This window comes from Geotrypetes seraphini, chromosome 5, assembly GCF_902459505.1.
Source record: "Geotrypetes seraphini chromosome 5, aGeoSer1.1, whole genome shotgun sequence".
Classification (NCBI taxonomy): Eukaryota; Metazoa; Chordata; class Amphibia; order Gymnophiona; family Dermophiidae; genus Geotrypetes; species Geotrypetes seraphini.
In genome coordinates, this window is record NC_047088.1 from 169,506,176 (window position 1) to 169,526,419 (window position 20,244).

Here is a 20,244-nt window from a genome sequence, read left to right on the forward strand (position 1 = left end):
TCCTCTATGTAGGCTAGGGGCAGCTCTGTGTGCTTTTAACTTCGGCACACAGCTGCCCCTAAGCAGTATTTTAGCCGCGGTTTCATGAGGCAGCCTTGGGGCCTTTGGTAGGCCGGCCCGCTTTGATGATGCGATGTGGGCCGGCCTATCAAAGGCCCCGAGGCTACCTCATGAAACCGCGGCTAAAATACTGCTTAGGGGCAGCTGTGTGCCGAAGTTAAAAGCACACAAAGCTGCCCCTGCTTGTCTGAGGGTGCGGAGACATACGCGGCAGGAGTAGGAGGTGGAAGGCAGGAGTGTCGGCATAGCGTCGGCAACAGGAAGTTGCACGTCAGCTGACGCTGGCATTTTTTGCTGTGGCTGGGGACCCGAATCCTTCGCGTACCGGCAACATTTTTTTGCGGACCGACACCGGTCCGCGGATTGGCGGTTGAAGAACTGTGCTCTAGATGGCCTTCGCCATCCACTGTGCAAGGTGAAAGGCCTCGGGTGCTTGAAATGATGGCTTTGCTTTATTTGCATCCGGGCAGCCATCAAGAAAAATTAAATAGAGCACAAGAAGCTCCTTGTAGTCTTCTCTTGGATGTGATATATTCAAGGCTGTTCTGCAGAAAGTTGCAATTTTTTTCCAAAGGATGGATGTGTCTGTATCAAACATATCCGCAGCAATCTCATATGAATCCTGGTCTATGTATGGCCAATTCTACGGAAATTTTTTGAACACCGCAACACTGACTCTCTTCAACTTCCCTAGCCTCTATTTTCTATCCCAGCAAATTTATCCTGCCTCACTGAATGTGCCCTCCACTTGACTTACAGGTGAAACTAAGCCCCTAGTCGTACCCTCGGTGCTAAATTATGCAAGGTCTTATCTCCGTACTACATGTAACTTCACTAAGAATGCCTAAAATTGTCCTATACTTTCAATGTATTCCTAGCTGCTATATTTATAGGGCCTATCGTTTTTTATAATCACAGTTTTTGTTCTAATCAAGATCAATAATGATAATGAAAATCTCTGAGATTTTCATTATCATTATTGATCTTGATTAGAACAAAAACTGTGATTATAAAAAAAGAGTTGTTCAATAGTATATCACAGGATATTTTATAATTAGCTCTCCTTATTAGATTATCTATTAGGGCCTATCGTTTACCATGCTGCTGTGCTCAGCTCCCAAATCATGTATTCATTTCTACATGCAGTTCATAAGTATTATCCCTCTATTGCTGTCCATACAGTTCATAAGAATTTTCCCTCTGTTGCTGTTTTCCACTTAATCAGTTGTTCTGTATTATATACTGTATGTGAATTTGCATCCTTGTTGCCCATCATTTGCCATGCTACTGAGCTTGGTGCCCAAAACATGAACCTAGGAATTTCTACTATAGCTCTTCATCCTTTTAATCTGTTATTCTATACATCTGTGTGGTATGTGAAATTGTAACCTTGTTGCTAAACCTTCTACTGTAAACTTGTAACCCATTCTGGGCTCTTCTGGGAGGACGGGCTAGAAATCTAACTAAATAAATAAATATGGTCCTCCATTAAGTCTAAACAGTTGTGTGAGGATGCTTCTGAGCACCAGTTCCACAATGTTGACAGGCAAGCCATGCTAACTCTTGTCCTACTGATGATTCACTGAAGGTGTATGCACCATTATTCAGGCTTGTATTGCTCACTGTGGTATCAAACACCAGTCCCCAGACTCGTCTCCAAAGACTCCACTCATCCAATACTGTGACACAGGCTTTAACTTGCTGTTTGCCAGTTCCAAGGCCAATTTTTGGAACTCCGAGTAACCACTCTTCTCCATTGACAGTGACAAGTGCTTCTATTCTGTCAACCATTTCTTTACTTCCAGTAATGTCCAGGAAGAGTTTTCCATCCCAATGCAGCATTCGTGGAGATGGTGCGGTATATAAACCCAAGGTTTAGTTTAGTTAGTTTAGTTTAGTTTAATGGAGTTTTTGATGTTTCATCAAGAAATTCTTCCTTCAGAGTGGCTACCTTCTCACAGTTCTTGCACTGTGAATGTCGGAGTGAGCTTTTTGACAATGTCATTCCATTTACACAATGGCCAGATGCTTTGGCAACAGCACCAGTGACAAATGTGACATCCCCATCTGGCAAATTAACACTAATGCTCTGGCAATTTCAGGTTGTGCAAGGAAGTTCACCTTTGGTCGTTTTGAACGAGAACTGGAACAAGGGTTCTGATGACTTCAAAATCAGCATCTGAATTTGAACAACTGTCAGAGTCAACTTCAGCAATATTATTGGAATCAGATAATCTAATAGTCAGAGGTAGAGAAGTAGCAGTTGGCTGTGCAGAACTATTTACAATTACATTTTTGGTACATAGACGAAAGCGCGCGAGACAAAGACACGCCGACAATGCTGCCCAGACAATCGCACACAGGACATCAGCATGCTGGATTTAAACAGTATTTTAAAGTGCTTCGAGGGGGTGTGGGGCAGGACCTCCTCCACTTTACTTAGAACTGTCTGTACTCCCGTTGTGGGGGAACACCCCATTATTACAGTTTCTTCTGTAATGGGGGGTACCCCTCCAACAGGAGTGCCAACAGTTCTAAGTAAGTGGGGAGTTCCCCCACACAAGCCCCCTCGAAGTGCTTTAAAATACTGTTTAAATCCAGTGCGCAGACATCCTGCACGGCATTGTCGACGCATCTTTATCTCGCGCGTGATTGACACATCAATGACATTTTCTGACTCTACTTTGGCTGAAGACTTACTAAATTATATGGTAACATAGTAGATGTCATCAGATAAAGATCTAAATGGTCCATATAGTCTGCCCAATAGGTACATGCATTACAAATCCATGATTAAGTTCAATTGCCTTTGTTCATTGATATTTCTGGGTCACAGACCATAGAGTTCTCCCTAGTAATGTGCTTAGGTTCCAACTACTGGAGTTGCAGTCGAAACTCACTCCAGCCTATCTAGACCAGTGTTCTTCAACCGCTGATCTGCGGACTGGTGCCTGTTTCCAAAAATTTCCTGCTGGTACGTGAAGAATTAGTAGCGCGTGTCCATCTTCCTTCCGGCTTGGCTGCTCCATATCGTCAACGCCAGCTGCACTTGTTTGCCGGGACAACGCACAGTGGCTCTTGCATGCTGCACATGGCTAACCCAGAACTGGAACCAGGTCAACAGCAAGCAGCGTGCAAGAGCTGCTGCGCACTGTCCCAGCAAACAAGTGCAGCTGGAGCTGAAAATAAGGAGCAGCCAAACCGGAAGGAAGACAGACACATGCTTGCAGGCGATACTGATCCAGCTTCGGCAGAGGGGGGCATGCCCAGCTGGACGGCCCTGACCAAGTAAGGGAGAGAAGGGATAACATGGGACAAAGGGAGAAAAGAGGGGAAGGAGCACTTTGGGACATGGGAGGGGCATTAATTTGGGACAGAGGTTGGAAGGCAGGGAGGGGGGACATGAACTTGGGACACAGAAGGAAGGGAGGAGGCATGAACTTGGGACACAAGGGAGGGGATAGAAAGGGAGAATTGTTGGGGATGAGTGTGTAAGTGAGAGGGAAAGATGGTCCACATAGGGAAAGGAAGAAAGGAAAATTGTTGGGCATAGAGAGAGAGAGAGAAGAGTGAGGTAGAGACACATGGGGAAGAGAAGGATGAGAGGGAGAAATGTTGGATATGGTGGTGGAGAGGGAACAGAGGGACAGATTGAAGGGGATGTAAGGGGGAGGAATGTTGGACATAGTGATGGAGGGAGAGGTGTGGCATGGTGCTGGAGAGGGGTGATAGAAAGAGAAATGTTGGGCATGGGGCTGGTGGGCAATGGTGAAAAATGCACATGATCTGGGGGATGAGAGAGGGAAAAATGGCAGTAGAGGGAGTGGGAGAGATACACCATGGATCTCTCTCTCTTTCCCCACTCCCTGTGCACAGGATGGAGACGGGACCAAGTTCACGGGGATGGTACGGGGACTGAGCTGCAGGGATGGGGTGGAGAAAGGGTTTTTTATTTCAGTCTTAGTAGTTTGCCGGTCCACAAAATAATTCTTTTATTTCTGCCAGTCCATAGGTGTAAAAAGGTTGAAGAACACTGATCTAGACCATCCCAAATTACTTGAGTTCCCATCAAAGCCCTCTCCAGCCCATCCTAAGCTGAATAGCCATATACAGGACACAAACAGTTCAAGCCTGCACAGTAACTGATTTAGTTCTTTCAATTATACTCTTTATTTTCTGATTAGAGATCCTCTGTGTTTTCCCCACGCTTTTTTGAATTCTGTCACTGTTTTCTTCTCCACCACCAAATTGCACTTCATGTGCTCTTTCTATTCTCATTCTTTGCAAATATTGTCAATGCCAGCCATGCTGCATGACGAAACATCTTGCCTCTGCATGATTAGAAATTTGTCTGTCTTTTTAAATTTTCATTGATTAATGCATCACTGGCAGCAACATCAAAAAAATGAATGAGACGTTCCTTGAAAGCTTCTTGATTTACCAGCTCTCATTTGTTGCATTTTTGCCGGTTCCTTTTTATCTTCTCATATTCATCATAAAGCTTCATCAATGAGTGAATCCTTGAGTCTATTCGCTGATGAGGTATTCTTGCATGCTGCCAAATTTCTAAGACCTTGAACATGGCTAGTTAAGCTGCCTCTTTCAAAGCAGCTTTTTTGTCAGTCTATAAGTAGGTACATCATCAATTAAAGAGCATCCCCTATCAGCCATACTTCAGCACTGCTTCTAGTCTTTGACATTCTTACTTCTTAGTTTTTATCCTGAAATGGGATATCAACTCAGTTTTCATCTATCACTAAACTAACTTTCTGCTTTGCAGTAGTATTAATACTTTGAATCTGAGCTGTGGAAAAGGGCCGAGCCAGCTAACACTAACTCCCTCTTCTATTAAATTGCGCTAGCAGTTTTTAGCACAGAGAGCCACGCTGAATGGCCCGCGCTGCTCCCGATACGCAGTTTAATAGAAGAGGGGGGGTAATTTTCAATAGTGCTGATTAATCTAGATGGCTAGATTTAGAATGCTCAAAGAATATTTCAGCTAGTTTGGTTCAGCTGAAAACAATTCCTAAGTATATCTAGTTATCTTGGCTGCTGAAGAGCTGTTTAAAAAATTGGCCTCACTGATATTTAAAGAAAGTTTCCAAGTTTTAGTAAAAATTTGAAGCAGCATTTATACACTTTCTAAGTGATTTATATACACTTATTCCTCCGTATTTGCTATGATAGGGATTAACAGAACCGCAAATACAGAAAAATCATGAATAACTTTTTCATATGTTATTCGCTGTTTTCTATTAAAAACTATCGTGAATATGGTGAAACCGCGAATAACATGGTGGGAGACCTGGCCTGTTCCTGAAGGAGAGGCAAAACACGGTGAAGAAAGTGCTGGGAATCAGCGATTTTCTCTGTAAACGCTTGGAATCAGCGATTTCTCTATGCAAGCTGATGTAATTTGGGGGGGGAAGGAGCCAGCAAGCTAAAAATCATGAATAATTGAAACCGCGATTGCTGAAACCGCGAATACGGAGGGAGAAGTGTAATAGTAAATACAGGGGTAGTCCAACAACATGCAATAAGTGACATCAACATGACTTACTTGAGGTACAGGAAGGGAGGGATAGAACTACAAATTTATTACGGAAAAGGAGTACATAAAAAGGACTAAGCACACTAGGGCAGGAGTTAAGAGGTTAAAACCAATTGTTTGAAGATCGTGATACAAATTTCATTCTTGTGACTTCTGTAGCCTAAGTATTAAGTGACTAGTGGATTAGTTCTCAAAGGCATCTCTGAAAAGAAAACTCTTCAGGGAGCCCTTGAATCTTTCTAGTATAGACTCTTCTCTAATATAGGCTGGTAGAAGATTCCATGTTTGTGGGGCAGTAACCATGACAATGTCTGAGCGCCTTGTATTAATTATTTTTAAGGATGGTATTGATAAAAGATGCTGGGCTGTTGATCTTAAAATCCTAGGGGGCATAAAGAGTGAGAAATTTATTGAGAATTGCAGATTTCTTTCTTTGAAATCATTAAACTCATATATGTTTTCCTCAGATTTAGGGGAGGGGGGGAGGAATTGGAAAATGGCTCAAATCTGTAGTTATTTAAACTGAGAATTTCATTATATATGTCTCCCTGAACAAGAAAAATTATGAAGTCTGTGCTTGAAATTCCTGACAGATATGCTCCAATCTGAAGATGCTACAAAAAAGGAAATGGCAGCAAGGTGCATGGAAGTTCTTTGTATAATCAATGATAATTTTTGGGAGAACATTTTTCAAGCAGGTAAGGAAAAAATAATTATTGCTCTGAACCATTGATATTTGACAGGATGAAAAGCCATACACGATGGAAGTGAAAAAGTTGGAATGATATTTTACATAATACATGGAACATGATGGCAGGTGGAGAATAGTCACCTAAGTTGGAAGTGCAAGTAGGTGCCTGTTTTCAGACTATTTTTTAAAGCACATGGAAGCATTCTATAAAATATGCCAAAATGTAGCACTGTCTGTATTATAGGGTAAAGTGTCCTTGGCTACCCCTGATATACCTTCTATTTAGTATTTCTTCAGACCCTCTGAAATGCCACCAAATGTTCAATTAAATTTTTCATAACACTTGGCTTTATGCATCCAAATCTTCATAAGGTCACTCTATATCATAAGGTCACCTTCCTATCGACTTTTACACTGGCTACCAATGGAAGCATGTGTGCAATTCAAGTTTGGTTGTTTTTGCTTCAAGGTACTTTATGGCTTAGCCCCTAAATACATAACAGACCTTTTCTCTTTCTCAACCAACAGACACAAGCGAAGCTCACACCTGAACTTCGTTTCTCCACCGGTTAGAGGTTGTAAATTTAAAAGTCATCATCAACATCTTCTCGCACATCAAGCAGCATTATGGGGTAAAGACCTTGAACAATTGCTTGTGCCTACTATCTATGGAGAATTCAGGAAACATCTGAAAACACATCTATTCCTGAAATACTTAGGAGACCAACCCATTCAATCTTAGTCCTTAACAACCGAGCGCAAGAATCACCTGTCGCTAAATCTGTACTTTGTATGTTCATTCAATCTATAACTCTGTTTATTCACTCAATCTGTAACATTTCTAAGCATTGTAAACCGCATAGAACTTCACGGTCCTGCGGTATATAAACTGTTATTATTATTATTATAGGGACTTGTTAAAAACACCGGGTGGTCGCGTCGTGAAGTCCAAGTGATATCAAGGGAATGGAGCCCTGAGGAAACCCCCCAAGGGTGAAACATGTTGGCAAACTTATCCCTTGTTCTTTACCACCTAAGATAAGTTCAACATATCTTTTCAATGAATAAAAGATTGTTAATAAAGTAAAAAAATCAAAAAACAGTTTTGAAAAAAGTTGAAAGTTTAACCTAACTTATTTAGGAGTGGACACAAATCCCTATAGAGCAGCAGTCTCAAACACGCGGCCCACGGGCCGCATGTGGCTCTCCAGGTTTTATTTGCGGCCCGCGGTGTAGAGGCAATCATTCTCTTCCTTTTGGAGCAGCAGCCGGCTCGTTCATTCAAAGCCGCGGGTTGGCGGCTCCTTGCGCTATCCACTCCTGCATCGGAAGCCTCTCTGATGTCACAACATCAGAGAGGCTTCAGACGCAGGCATGGATCTCGCAAAGAGCCGCCACCCGCGGCTTTGAACGAACGAGCCGGCCAGACACGCTGCTGCTCCAATGGGGTACCAAGGGGGGGGGGGCGGTCCACTGTTCTCCCTAGAGTGCGGCTCGTGGCTCGTCTAGAGAAGTGGTGCCCAACCTGCTTCCCTTCCCTTCTCACTGCTGCCATCGGGGATCAGGCCGGCACCGTGTTCTTTGATCTCCCTGCTTCTCTTCCCTGCGGGGCCAACCAACTCTCGCGGCCCAACGTCAATTCTGATGTCGAGAGGACGTTCTGGCTAACCAATCGCTGCCTGGCTGCCCGGAACGTCCTTTCCGACGCTAGAATTGACGTCGGGCAGCGAGAGTTGGTCGGCCCCGTGCAGAAGAGAAGCAGGGAGATCTCGGCCTGTTCCTGATAGCGGCAGCAGCCTATTCCGTGGCGGCGGTGGCATGGGGGAGGGCAGGAAGGAAGGAAGAAAGAAGGTGGGGTGGGGACAGGTAGCCAGAAAAAAAGCAAAAAATGGGGCACGGAATCAGAGAAAGACAGACATAGAGAAAGAAAGAAAAAGTTGGGAGAGGGAATGAGGTTTGGAGGAGAGGAAGCATACAGGAGGCTGAAAGAAGGGAAGAAGTATTGGATGCACAGTCAGAAGAATAAAGTGCAACCAGAGACTGATGAAATTACCAAACAAAGGTAGGAAAATGATTTTATTTTCAATTTAGTGACTGAAATGTGCCAGTTTTGAGAAAGAAAGGATATTGAACTTTAAATGTGAGTGCTGCAGAAAAAAATAGAGTACATGGAGGGCCGCAGAAAATAGTTAATGTCTTATTAAAGAATGACAATTTTGCATGAGGTAAAACTCTTTATAGTTTATATATCTTTCATTTTAACTGTTAAAGGAAAGTTTTATAAACTATAAAGAGTTTTACCTCATGCAAAATTGTCATTCTTTAATTGTCATTTTTTTAATAAGACATTAACTATTTTTTCTGTGGCCCTCCAAGTACCTACAAATCCAAAATGTGGCCCCGCAAAGGGTTTGAGTTTGAGACCACTGCTATAGAGTGACCTTATGAAGATTTGAATGCATAAAGCCAAGTGTTATGAAAAATTTAATTGAACATTTGGTGGCATTTCAAAGGGTCTGAAGAAATACTAAATAGAAGGTATATCAGGAGTAGCCAAGGACACTTTACCCCATAATACAGATTGGAGTTGAGTCCTTCTATCAGTATTTATTAGTCAAGCCTAACACTACAATTCAAAATGCAGCACTGAGCACAAATTCTGTAATGGCATCTAGGTGTAAGTTGGCATTTAACATAAGAACACATGATTTGCCTTACTGGGACAGACCAAAGGTTCATCAAACCCAGTATCCTGTTTCCAATAGTGACCAATCGAGGTCCAAGTACCTGGCAAATTCCCAAAAGAGTAAATCAGATTTTATGTTGCTTATCCAGAAATAAGCAGTGGATTTTCTCAAGTTCATCTTAATAAGGGCTTATAGACTTTTATTTTAGGAAATTGTAAAAATCTTTTTTTTTAACCCTGCTAACCTAACTGCTTTTACCACATTCTCTAGCAATGAATTCCACAGTTTAATTACATGTTGAGTGAAGATTGGTTTTAAATTCAATACATAACGTAAAAGTTTCATTATGTGTCCCCTAGTCCTTCTAATTTTGGAAAGAGTAAATAAATGAATCACATGACCCATTCCACCCCATTGTAGGCAGATTTATGATGTCATAAACTAATTAGTGCACGTAAACATCTGACACATGCACCTCATGTCTAGGATTACACCACTAACTGCAGCCACAGGTTCTGCAATATGCCTACTTATCCAAGTGAAACAGAGAAACCCAAAATATCTGAAATAGTTTATTATAAAGATATAAAAATATATTCATATAATCCAGCAGTAAATAACAATTAACAATTATCCACAATATCTCTGACTACAGATATATAAGTGTCAGCACACAATTAGTACACAGTAATCACTAAGTAAATTAGTAAATATGACATTCTTATACACAAAGTGTAATTCCTTACAATACTGATTTCTGATAAATTTAGCAGCAATCTATTAGAGCTTAACACCTCAGGGACCTAACGTTTCCGTCCATAACAAACAAGTTTCTATTTAACCCATCGACTGTGAAAGATAATTCCAGCCTCACCACAAGATCGAGCCTCAGCAAATCCGGGAGATGGAATTCTTCTTTCTTCAGCTTAGCAGGTTGCAGATCTTCATCCAGTCAGACAAGGTCATTTATCACTAGAGCAGCTGTAATATAAATTTGCCAAAGTTCCTTTTGTAAACCAGAGCACTTTCAGATATGTGCAAAGACAGTTCTGCATCTTCACTCTCCTCCAAAAGCTGGTCAAAAGAGGGAACCTTTTATCAGTTCTTATTGTAAATGGTGCCAGTAGGAGAAACATAAGAACATAAGAAGTTGCCTCCGCTGAGGCAGATCAGAAGTCCATCTCGCCCAGCGGTCTGCTCCCGCGGCGGCCCATCAGGCCCATTGCCTGAGCAGTGGTCCCTGACTAGCTCTATAACCTATCTCTACTCCTATTCCTATAACTTACCTCTACTCCTATCCCTGTAACCTACCTCTACACCTATCTATACCCCTCAATCCCTTTGTCCTCTAGGAACTTATCCAAACCTTCTTTGAAGCCCTGTAATGTGCTCCTGTCTACCACAGCCTCTGGAAGCACATTCCATGTATCCACCACCCTCTGGGTGAAAAAGAACTTCCTAGCGTTTGTTCTAAACCTGTACCCTTTCAATTTCTCCGAGTGTCCCCTTGTATTTGTGCTTCCCCTTAATTTGAAAAATCTGTCCCTGTCTACTTTCTCTATGTCTTTCAGGATCTTGAAGGTTTCTATCATGTCTCCCCTAAGTCTCCGCTTCTCCAGGGAGAACAGTCCTAACTGTTTCAATCTGTCAGTATATGAGAGATTTTCCATACTCTTTATCAGCTTAGTTGCTCTTCTCTGGACTCCCTCAAGTACTGCCATGTCCTTCTTGAGGTACGGCGACCAGTACTGGACACAGTATTCCAGATGCGGCCGCACCATTGCACGATACAGTGGCAGGATGACTTCCTTCATCCTGGTCATGATACCCTTCTTAATGATACCCAACATTTTGTTTGCTTTCCTTGAGGCTGTGGCGCACTGCGCCGACGCCTTCAGTGTTGTGTCTACCATCACTCCCAGGTCTCTTTCAAGGTTACTTACCCCTAGTAGTGATCCCCCCATTTTGTAAGTGAACATCGGGTTCTTTTTCCCCACATGCATGACCTTGTTGAAGCTCATTTGCCACTTTTTGGCCCACTCTTCCAGTGTCGTTAGATCCTTTTGGAGATCTTCGCAGTCTTCCGTGGTTTTAACCCTGCTGTATAGTTTGGTGTCATCCGCAAATTTAATGACCTCACATTTTGTTCCCACCTCTAGGTCATTTATGTAGATATTGAACAGGAGCGGTCCCAGCACTGACCCCTGCGGAACTCCGCTCGTGACCTATTTCCAGTCTGAGTAATGGCCCTTTATTCCAACCCTCTGCTTCCTGTCCGCCAGCCAGTTTTTGATCCATCGGTGGACCTCCCCTTGCACCCTGTGGTTCCATATCTTCTTAAGCAGTCTTTCGTGTGGTACCTTGTCGAAGGCTTTTTGGAAGTCAAGGTAAATGATGTCTATAGATTCCCCTTTATCCACCTGGCTGTTTACCCCCTCAAAGAAGTACAATTAATTTGTAAGGCATGACCTACCCTTGCAGAAGCCGACTCTAGCTGTCCGTTGTTTTCAATGTGTTCACAGATGCTGTTCTTAACCAGCGCTTTCCTGGGACCAAGGTCAAGCTCACCGGCCTGTAGTTTCCTGGGTCACCCCTTGAACCCTTCTTGAAGATGGGCGTGACATTTGCTATTTTCCAGTCCTCCGGGATCTCTCCAGTTTTTAAGGATAGGTTGCTCTGCTATTTCGTTCCTTAGTTCCTTGAGTACCCTTGGGTGAATGCCGTCCGGACCTGGCGATTTGTCGCTCTTTAGCCTGTCTATCTGCCTGAGAACATCCTCTTGGCTTACCTCTAATTTGACCAGCTTAACATCTTGGTCTCCATTTACGATCTCCTCGGGTTCCGGAATGTTGGTTGTGTCTTCCCTCGTGAAGACTGACGTGAAGAACTCATTTAACTTGTCAGCTATCTCTTTTTCATCTTTTACCACTCCCTTTCTGTCTCCATCATCCAAGGGTCCCACTTCTTCCCTTGCTGGTTGCTTCCCCTTAATGCACTTGAAGAATGATTTGAAGTTTGTTGCTTCCCCCGCCAGTCTCTCTTCGTATTCTCTTTTTGCTTTTCTAACCACTCGGTGACACTCCCTTTGGTGTTCTTTGTGCTCCTTTTGGTTGTCCTTTGTTTGGTCTTTTTTCCATTTTTTGAACGATGCTTTCTTGTCACTTATCACCTTCTTCACTGCATTTGTTATCCACACTGGTTTTTTTGTTCTATTTTTTTTTTGTACCCTTTTCTGAACTTGGGGACGCACAGGTTCTGTGCTTCGTGCACAGTGTCCTTGAGTAGGATCCAGGCTTTTTCTACGGACTCCATCTTCCTTGTGTTGCCGTTGAGTTTCTTTCCCACCATTTTCCTCATGGCATCATAATTCCCTTTTTTGAGGTTGAGTGCCATCATTGTGGTTCTTTTCACCTTTGATGATCCAATTTCTAGCCTGCACTGGATCGTGTTGTGATCGCTGTTTCCTAGTGGGGCTAATACTGCCATCTCCTTTGCGGGTCCCCCTAGTCCGTTGAAGATTAGGTCAAGAGTGGCATCTCCCCGTGTTGGTTCCGTGACCAGCTATTCCATGAAACAGTCCCTCTTGACCTCCAGGAATTTGGTCTCCCTCGTGCAGTTTGAGTGCCCAATATTCCAGTCTATCCCAGGGTAGTTGAAGTCCCCCATCACCACCACACTTCCGCTTTTGCATACCTGCCTCAGTTCAGCCTCCAGGTCCTGGTCGATTTCTTCCGGTTGTCCAGGTGGGCGGTAGTACAGACCCAATTTTATGTCTGCTCCAGTTCCTCCCAGTAGCTTAACCCATAGTGATTCCAAGCCATCCGCCCTTACTGTTGTTTCCATCCTGGTTGAGGGTATGGAGTCTTTTATGTATAGCGCTATTCCTCCACCCTTTTTATGTGTCCTGTCTCTCCTGTATAGTTTATACCCTGGTATGGCCACTTCCCATTTATTGTCATCAGTCCACCACGTTTCTGTGATTCCAATTATGTCTAGGTCCTTCTTGCTGGCTATGACTTCCAGCTCTCCCATTTTGGCCCTTAGGCTCCTAGCATTAGTGTATAGGCAATGTAAGTCCCGGTTGTTTGCCCTCCCTGTTGGTTTTCCTTGTGGTTTGGCACTCCTGCAGACCCCCTCATGGGTTGCCAGTCCCCGAGCCTCGTCTCGGTCATCCTCCTCCTACGGTGTGTCTGTGTCGTTCTCAGCCTGTTTCCCTGTTTTTGGTTGCCGCTCTGGCTCCTGTTGTTCTCCGTTGATCCTGCTTGCTAGTTTCATGTGTGCCCTGGGCCCCTGCGTTGCGTCCTTAGGTCCTTTTTCCAAAATTTCCCACTCAGTCCCGAGCCCTCTTTCACAATGTCTTTGCCCCTCTGGCTCCTGTTGTTCTTTGTTGATCCCGCTTGCTAGTTCCATTTGTGCCCTGGGCCCCTGCAATGCGTCCTTATGTCCTTTTTCCAAAAAATTCCCACTCAGTCCCGAGCCCTCTTTTACAATGTCCCTGCTCAGTATCCTTATTTGATACTGTTGTCCGACGTGTCGAGGTCAGATCGACTATCGGATTTCCCCTTCTCCAAGTCTATGACGCTCTGGACGTTGCGTGCCAGCATCCTCGTCCCAGCCGTGCTCAGGTGCAGTCCATCTCTCCTGTAGAGCTTGTTCTTCCCCAAGAAAGTTCTCCAGTTCCTAACAAAGTGGAAACACCAGTTTTGATCCGAGTTCACCCAAATCAAAACATAGTCTGTCTCTCTGTAAACACCTTTCTCCTTAGATTGTGTCAGATGGCCCTCCAGGACAATCAAGGCAGAACAGCAAGACTGAATAGTCGTATTCTTGTGCAGAAGCCTTGGTAGACGCCATAGATAAGAGAATAAAGCAGCATAGTTCATAACTCCTCCAGGTTCACACAGGAGCTGGGCACGCTGGGATAGGCACATGTCCTTGACTGCAAACACACAGTTCTTGTAAACACATCCAGATTGCATCAAGCAGCAAAGATGGTTCATAGCTTGCTTGACATGAGTCTGAGGAGGCCTAACAATAGGTGAAGCAAGAATCAACCCTACACCACTCAGTATTTTATAGATGTCTATCATATTGTATCTCCCCTCAGCTATCTCTTCTCCAAGCTAAAGAGCTCTAAACTCTTTAACCTTTCCTCTTAAAGAAATCATCTCATCCCTTTTATCATTTTTGTCACCCTTCTCTGTACCTTTTCTAATTCTGCTGTATCTCTTCTGAAATGCAATGTGGGCTTCAGGGAACCTGACAGACTAAAGTTCTTTCTTGTGTAACACTGAATTTTGTTTTAATTCTGCCTGTTTGCTTACCAGATCTGTTATAATAACAGATTTTTGGTATGCTTTGGCTCATAATAAAGACTTTTCTTCTGGTTTAACTGTATCTGTGAAAGCTGCATGGCTGACTGCCACCCATTAGCATGCAGCAGGAATTGGTATCTTTCATTAGTTTATTAAATCTTTTGCATGCAAAGTTGGAGGAGATCTCACAGAACTTCATGCTAGTATCATTATCAATATACTGAGGTGGGCTGGGGGGTGGGGGAGATCCTTTGTAATACAATGAATCAGTCATAGGGAGCATCTTGTTTCTTAATTTTGAAAGCAAATTTAGTGATTATGCTTGGACTTCAGTCTAGAATTTTCCTAGACTGGAGAAGAAAAGAAGGGACTTGGCCTAGGTGGGATGAAAAAATGGTAAGAGTTGTCTTCTTTTCAGGAGCTACAGGCAGCGTTTAATTTGCCCAGGCAGGATTTTTATGCCTATCTTCAGATTTGTCACTATGTTTTTCCTTTGGTGAAGGGAGTTCTATTAAATCAACTGTGTGCTAAAATGGCTTGGTTTATCAAGTTAGACCAGCAGAAGAGAGCTAGGTCAAGAATGATAGGGGCTTTTAATTTATTAATATTTATTGTATACCGCTTAGGCATTGCTTGATTTGCAGAATATCAAATTATAATAAGCTTGAAACTTATATTTAAATAACTAATATGACTAGAACTCCATAAATAGTTACTATATTAATGCCTAGTTGATAGAAATGTAGTGCTTGTCCTTTGGGCATTTACATAAATTCCCAGTTCTGGCTTTTTGTGCAGGTTTTGCAACATCTGATATATGTATAAAGTGCTCAGCGTCTCATGGGACTTTGGGAACATGTTTTTGAAGTGCTTCTGGGTACATGAATACTGGTGAAGAATTCAGAAGTTTTTGAATAGAGCATCGTGGCAGGGGGTAAAATTATAGGTAATGAGGGTCTTGGTAGGTGATTCCATGGAGCTGGCAAAGGATGGCTAAAGGAGATTCTTCTGACTTTAGGAAGCTCTGATTCCATCTTTTCGGGGCTGCAAAACCCACTTCATAGCATAAAACTTATGGAAGATCTAATAGCAAAAGTATCTTTAGCTAGTTCTGTCAAGTTTTGGGGAGTGTGAGATGCCAAGATGTCACAATCTGATCATAAACTGCTTTATGTATAATCCATTCAAAAGGATCTGATATTGGACATTTGGTTGGGGCTGAGGCAAGGGGACGCCAACTGCATTTTGGAAAAGTACACAAAAAATGTTGTTCTTCCTAAAGGTCATGAAGGCCAGTGTATAAAAAAGACAATTATGCACTGGCCTCTTGCTATAATTGTGAATTTTTTTTGTTGTTGTTTTTTGGGTTTTTTTTTATAATAAAAAAGGATTTGAACATAAAAGTATTTGTGAATTTATCTGTTTCTCCTTTTCACAGTTGCTATCCCCTCCTTAGTCAAGATGATGCAAAGTGATGATGAGAACATGCAATGCCTAGCATCAGGAGTTTTGAGCAACATCTCGACCCACGTGCCCATTTCAATAGCTCTTGTGGAAGTACAAGCCATTCCTATATTAGTCAATTTACTGTCTTCTCAGAAGGCTGAATTGCAATCTCGTTGCTCAGTTATTCTGGCTGACATTATCCAGGTGGACAATTATCAGACTCTTGTTGCTGAAATGGTAAGGCTTATTTACAGGCAGCAGAAAGGTGGAGGAGGCTTATGGCTGCATCATAGAGTTTTAGCTCCTAGGATTATTTGATTCTTAAGTCATTTCAACTTTGTATGCTTCATTAGTATAGCCACAATATAATTTGATTATAATAGCAATACTGTACTATTTTTTTTTTTTTTTGTAAACAATTTATTCAGGAAATAAAGCATAGAGCAATACAAACAGATACAACATTTTCTCAATAAGAAAATACAGCAAAACCTAACAGATAGAACAAAGATTAAACAATCAGAGTTCAGGTATGGATGGATTCTTATCACCCAGACTCGGCCAAAGAAAAAACTACCCCACTCTGAACCCCTCCCCCACCCCACCCTTCCCACAACCTACCCCATCGAACATCAAAGAACAGGTAATAAGAGTGCCACTGGCTTCATCAGTCTATTTACAATTTGACTCTTGATAGTAGGGGATAAAGTATCCAAATAAGACCAAACAAACAGAAAACCGGGCTGACATACCATTAAAAGATTAAATTTATTGTGCCAATACACTTCTTTCCCACAGTATAACCTTTAGTATGGAGCAAGTTGTAATAGTAATACAGTACTCCCTCCGAATTCACAGTTTCAGCACCCATGTATTTGGTTATTTGTGATTTTTTTTTATTTTTTTTTTTAGAAACGCTGCATCCCAGACCTTACCTAGTGGTCTAGTAGCAACACGGGACAGGATCGATCGTCCTATGCTCCTGCCCCATGCAGAGCTATCATCAAAATGGCTTCTGTGAGTTCCCATTGTAGTCTTGAGACTACAACGGGAACTCACGGCAGCCATTTTGATGAAGGCTCTGCACGGAGCAGGAGCGTAGGATGATCGATCCTGCCCCACGTTGCCACTAGACCACCAGGTAAGGTCTGGGGAAGGTCTGAGACGCGGGGGTTGGTCAGAGCCAGCCCTGAAAGTTATCCGTGATATTTCAATATTCACGGGCCAGCTCTGCCCCTAACCCCCGTGAATATTGAGGGTCTGCTGTACTATTAAAATAAACCTTTATGTGTTCTTTGCTACCCTTTGAAATTGATTATAGAAAGAGTAGTTTTCAAAAATAATTTTACAGGTACAAACGCTTCTTGTAAATCATCCATCCTGGTGCTGAAGGAGGCAACAACCAGGTAGGTTTGCATTTTTGCAACTATACATGCAGTTTTGCCTGAAAAAACTAGGCACAGATTGCTTTGTTCTTTGGATCTCAAAGAGGCTTACACTTGCATATCCATCCTACCTGCTCACAGAAAGTATATTGCCTTTCACATTGGATCTCAACATTTCCAATATAAAATCTTGCCCTTTGGACTGGTTTCAGCCCCTCATGTCTTCACAAAATTCCATAGTGTTAGTAGCTGAAGTCCTTTGCACATGGTGGGGTTTATGTATTTCCTTAGATGACTGGTTGATCAAGGCTTTATCATTGCAAACAGCTCATCATGCCATCAACAATTCATCTCCTAGAGCTGCTTAGGTTTGCCATTAACTACCAAAAGTCACATCTGCACCCTTCTCAGAAGATGGCGTTCATAGGGGCTATCCTTGATATTACTCAAAGGTCAAGCTTTTCTATCACAGCAGAGAGTGGACAATGTCATTCACTTATGTCAAAGTCTCCTCCCTTTGACGCACTTCATCATGTTACACCTCGGTGACATGACTAAACCCCTTTCCTCAGGACAGGATAGCATAACAGCAGTATACTGTACTGTTCTGAAGAAAGATTTGGCCTCTGAAAGCTAATTGAAAAATGGATTAGTCCAATAAAATGGTATTTTCTTATTTCTCATTATTTGTTTAATTTTTATTTGTTAATTTGTAAAGTGGTGATTGTTATGTATCAGTTTTTTTCAAATTTACATCTACTGTCTTTATATTTTGCACAGTATTAGGGAACATGTGTCGCTATTTTTGTTGTGTTGATTTTATGCAGAGTCTGGTTTCTTGGCGGTTCAGTTTAACTTTTGTCTACATATTTATATTTATATGTGATTATTCCATATTGGGCGAGGGTGTATCTCTGTTCTGTATGTATGAAAAGAACATAGTTTTCAGTTGGCATTGACTGCAGGATCAATTGACTGTGGGATCTGGCTTGTTTAGTTTTACAATGTATGTGTTGGTGTTCTAGTGCTCACTGCAGTGTTTAAGATGCTGCCTTTTTCTAGGTACACTCTTGTTGTGCGTTATGTAGATTGTTACTAAAAATCATATTTTTGATATAGATGGGGGGGTGTCAAAAAGTGATGGGCCCCAGGTGTCACATATGCTAGGTACGCCACTGAATTGAATTCTGAGATACACTGGAAGCCAATGTAATTCCTTGAGCAGAGGGGTTACGTGATCAAATTTACTCTTACTAAAGATAAGTTTAGCTGCAGTATTAATTGAAGGCTCTGCAGACTGACCTTTGAAAGACCCAGCCTTGACAAAATGATTGATTGAACTAATACAGAGAAGTGTTGTTGGTGAAAAAGTGCTCTCACTCTTCTCAGAGCACAGAGGCTGAAAAAAACACTTTTTAATAAGCGAGTTTAGTTGGGCTTTAAATGTAAGTGAAGAATCAATAATAATACCTAGTATTAATGAGGAAAACTCAATTTTCAAAGATTCTCCTGAGTCTAAGATCACAGCAGAAGGGAGAGAATCTAGCTTTGGACCAAACCATAAAAGCTTAGTCTTTGCAGCATTTAATTTTATTTGGACCATTGTCGCCCATGACTGAAGTTTAGTAATACAATGGTTAATATTGGGTATCAAATTATTGAAATGTGGATCAACCTCAAGTAATATGAAGATATCATCAGCATAAGTTAGTAAAGTTTCTCAGATATTCAAATTGTAATGTTTCAATGAACTCATGTAGATGTTAAATAAGATTGGAGACAATGGAGAGCCCTACAGAGGGCTTTCCACGATTTTGAATTGGAGCCTTTCATATTGACTGAATAAGAGCAAGAAGATAGAAATTTGTCAAACCAGTCTAGAACAATTTGATCAAGGCCGATTTCTGAAAGCAGGTAATACAAAATATTGTGATTAACTACGTCAAAAGCTGCAGAGAGATCGAAATGAAGTAAGATAGCATGCTTCTTATTAGACTGTAGCTGTTGAATCTTAGAAAGAAGTGAAACCAGAAGAGTTTCTGTACTGAAATTCGGGCGGAACCCATGCTGAAAAGGCAAAAGAATAGAAAATTTCTCCAGATTACTTGAGAGTTGGGTGGCAACAATTGATTCCATAAGTTTAGTTAAGAGAGGTAAATTAGCAATTGGTCCATAGTGGGAGGTAACAGTTGGATCGAGATCTGATTTTTTCAGAAGGGGAGTAAGACTTATTATATCCATATCATGTGGAAAAAAATCCTGTTTCCAAAGCGTAATTTAATAATATAGTCAGCCAATTGATCGCCTGAGTTGGCATCAAAATATTGGCAAAAAGATATTGACAAAAAGATAAGAGGGAAAAGGATCAAGAATACATTTACATCTCATCAATTTTGCACAAAGGTGTGAGACTTGAGACTCAGATACTGAGTCAAATGAATACCAGAAGCGATCAACATAGAATTATCCTTAGAATCCCTTAAAAATAGGCCAAGGTTCACTGCAGAAAAAGAATTCCTAATAGTAACAATTTTATCTTCGAAAAAAGAAGCAAGTCTGCTGTGAGTAGTAAAGCCTGAGAAGATGTATGATCATAATTGGTCAGTTTGCGCCAGATTCTAAATAAGATACTACTTTGATGATAAGAATTAACAGTTTTACTTCCATAATAGTTTTTTTTTTTTTTTTTTGCTTTCCTCAGCTCAGAGTTATATTTTCTTACAGTAAGCTTTTAATTAAGTTTATCTAAATCTGAAGTAGATTTCTTCCATTTTCGTTCAAGTTTCCTACATATTTGCTTAAGTTCTCTATGCTATGGTGTGAACCAAGGAGAATTCCTGGAATGAGAGATGGATTTAGTAACAAGTGGAGCAAGAGTTAAATATGTACTCTTGGAAACATAGATACATAGAGTATGACGGCAGAAAAGGGCCGACGGCCCAACAAGTTTGCCCACTCAAGAACCCTCACTCCCTCGAGAATCCATCTATCAAGCATTCTTCTTGAGTGATCCCACATGTCTGTCCCATCGTCCCTTGAAGTCGAGCGTGTTACTGGCCTCGACTACCTGACGTGGAAGACCATTCCATTGATCAATTACCCTTTCAGT

The 20,244-nt window shown here is 41.9% G+C and overlaps 1 protein-coding gene across 1 annotated transcript in view; it reads left to right on the forward strand.

Moving 5' to 3' along the window:
• Positions 1 to 20,244, forward strand: part of ANKAR (ankyrin and armadillo repeat containing) — a 158,617-nt gene that overhangs the window by 70,037 nt on the left and 68,336 nt on the right. The window contains exons 10-11 of the mRNA XM_033944111.1: positions 6,205 to 6,309; positions 15,743 to 15,987. Of these exons, the coding sequence (XP_033800002.1) occupies positions 6,205 to 6,309; positions 15,743 to 15,987 (350 nt within the window). The remainder of the gene's footprint in view (positions 1 to 6,204; positions 6,310 to 15,742; positions 15,988 to 20,244) is intronic.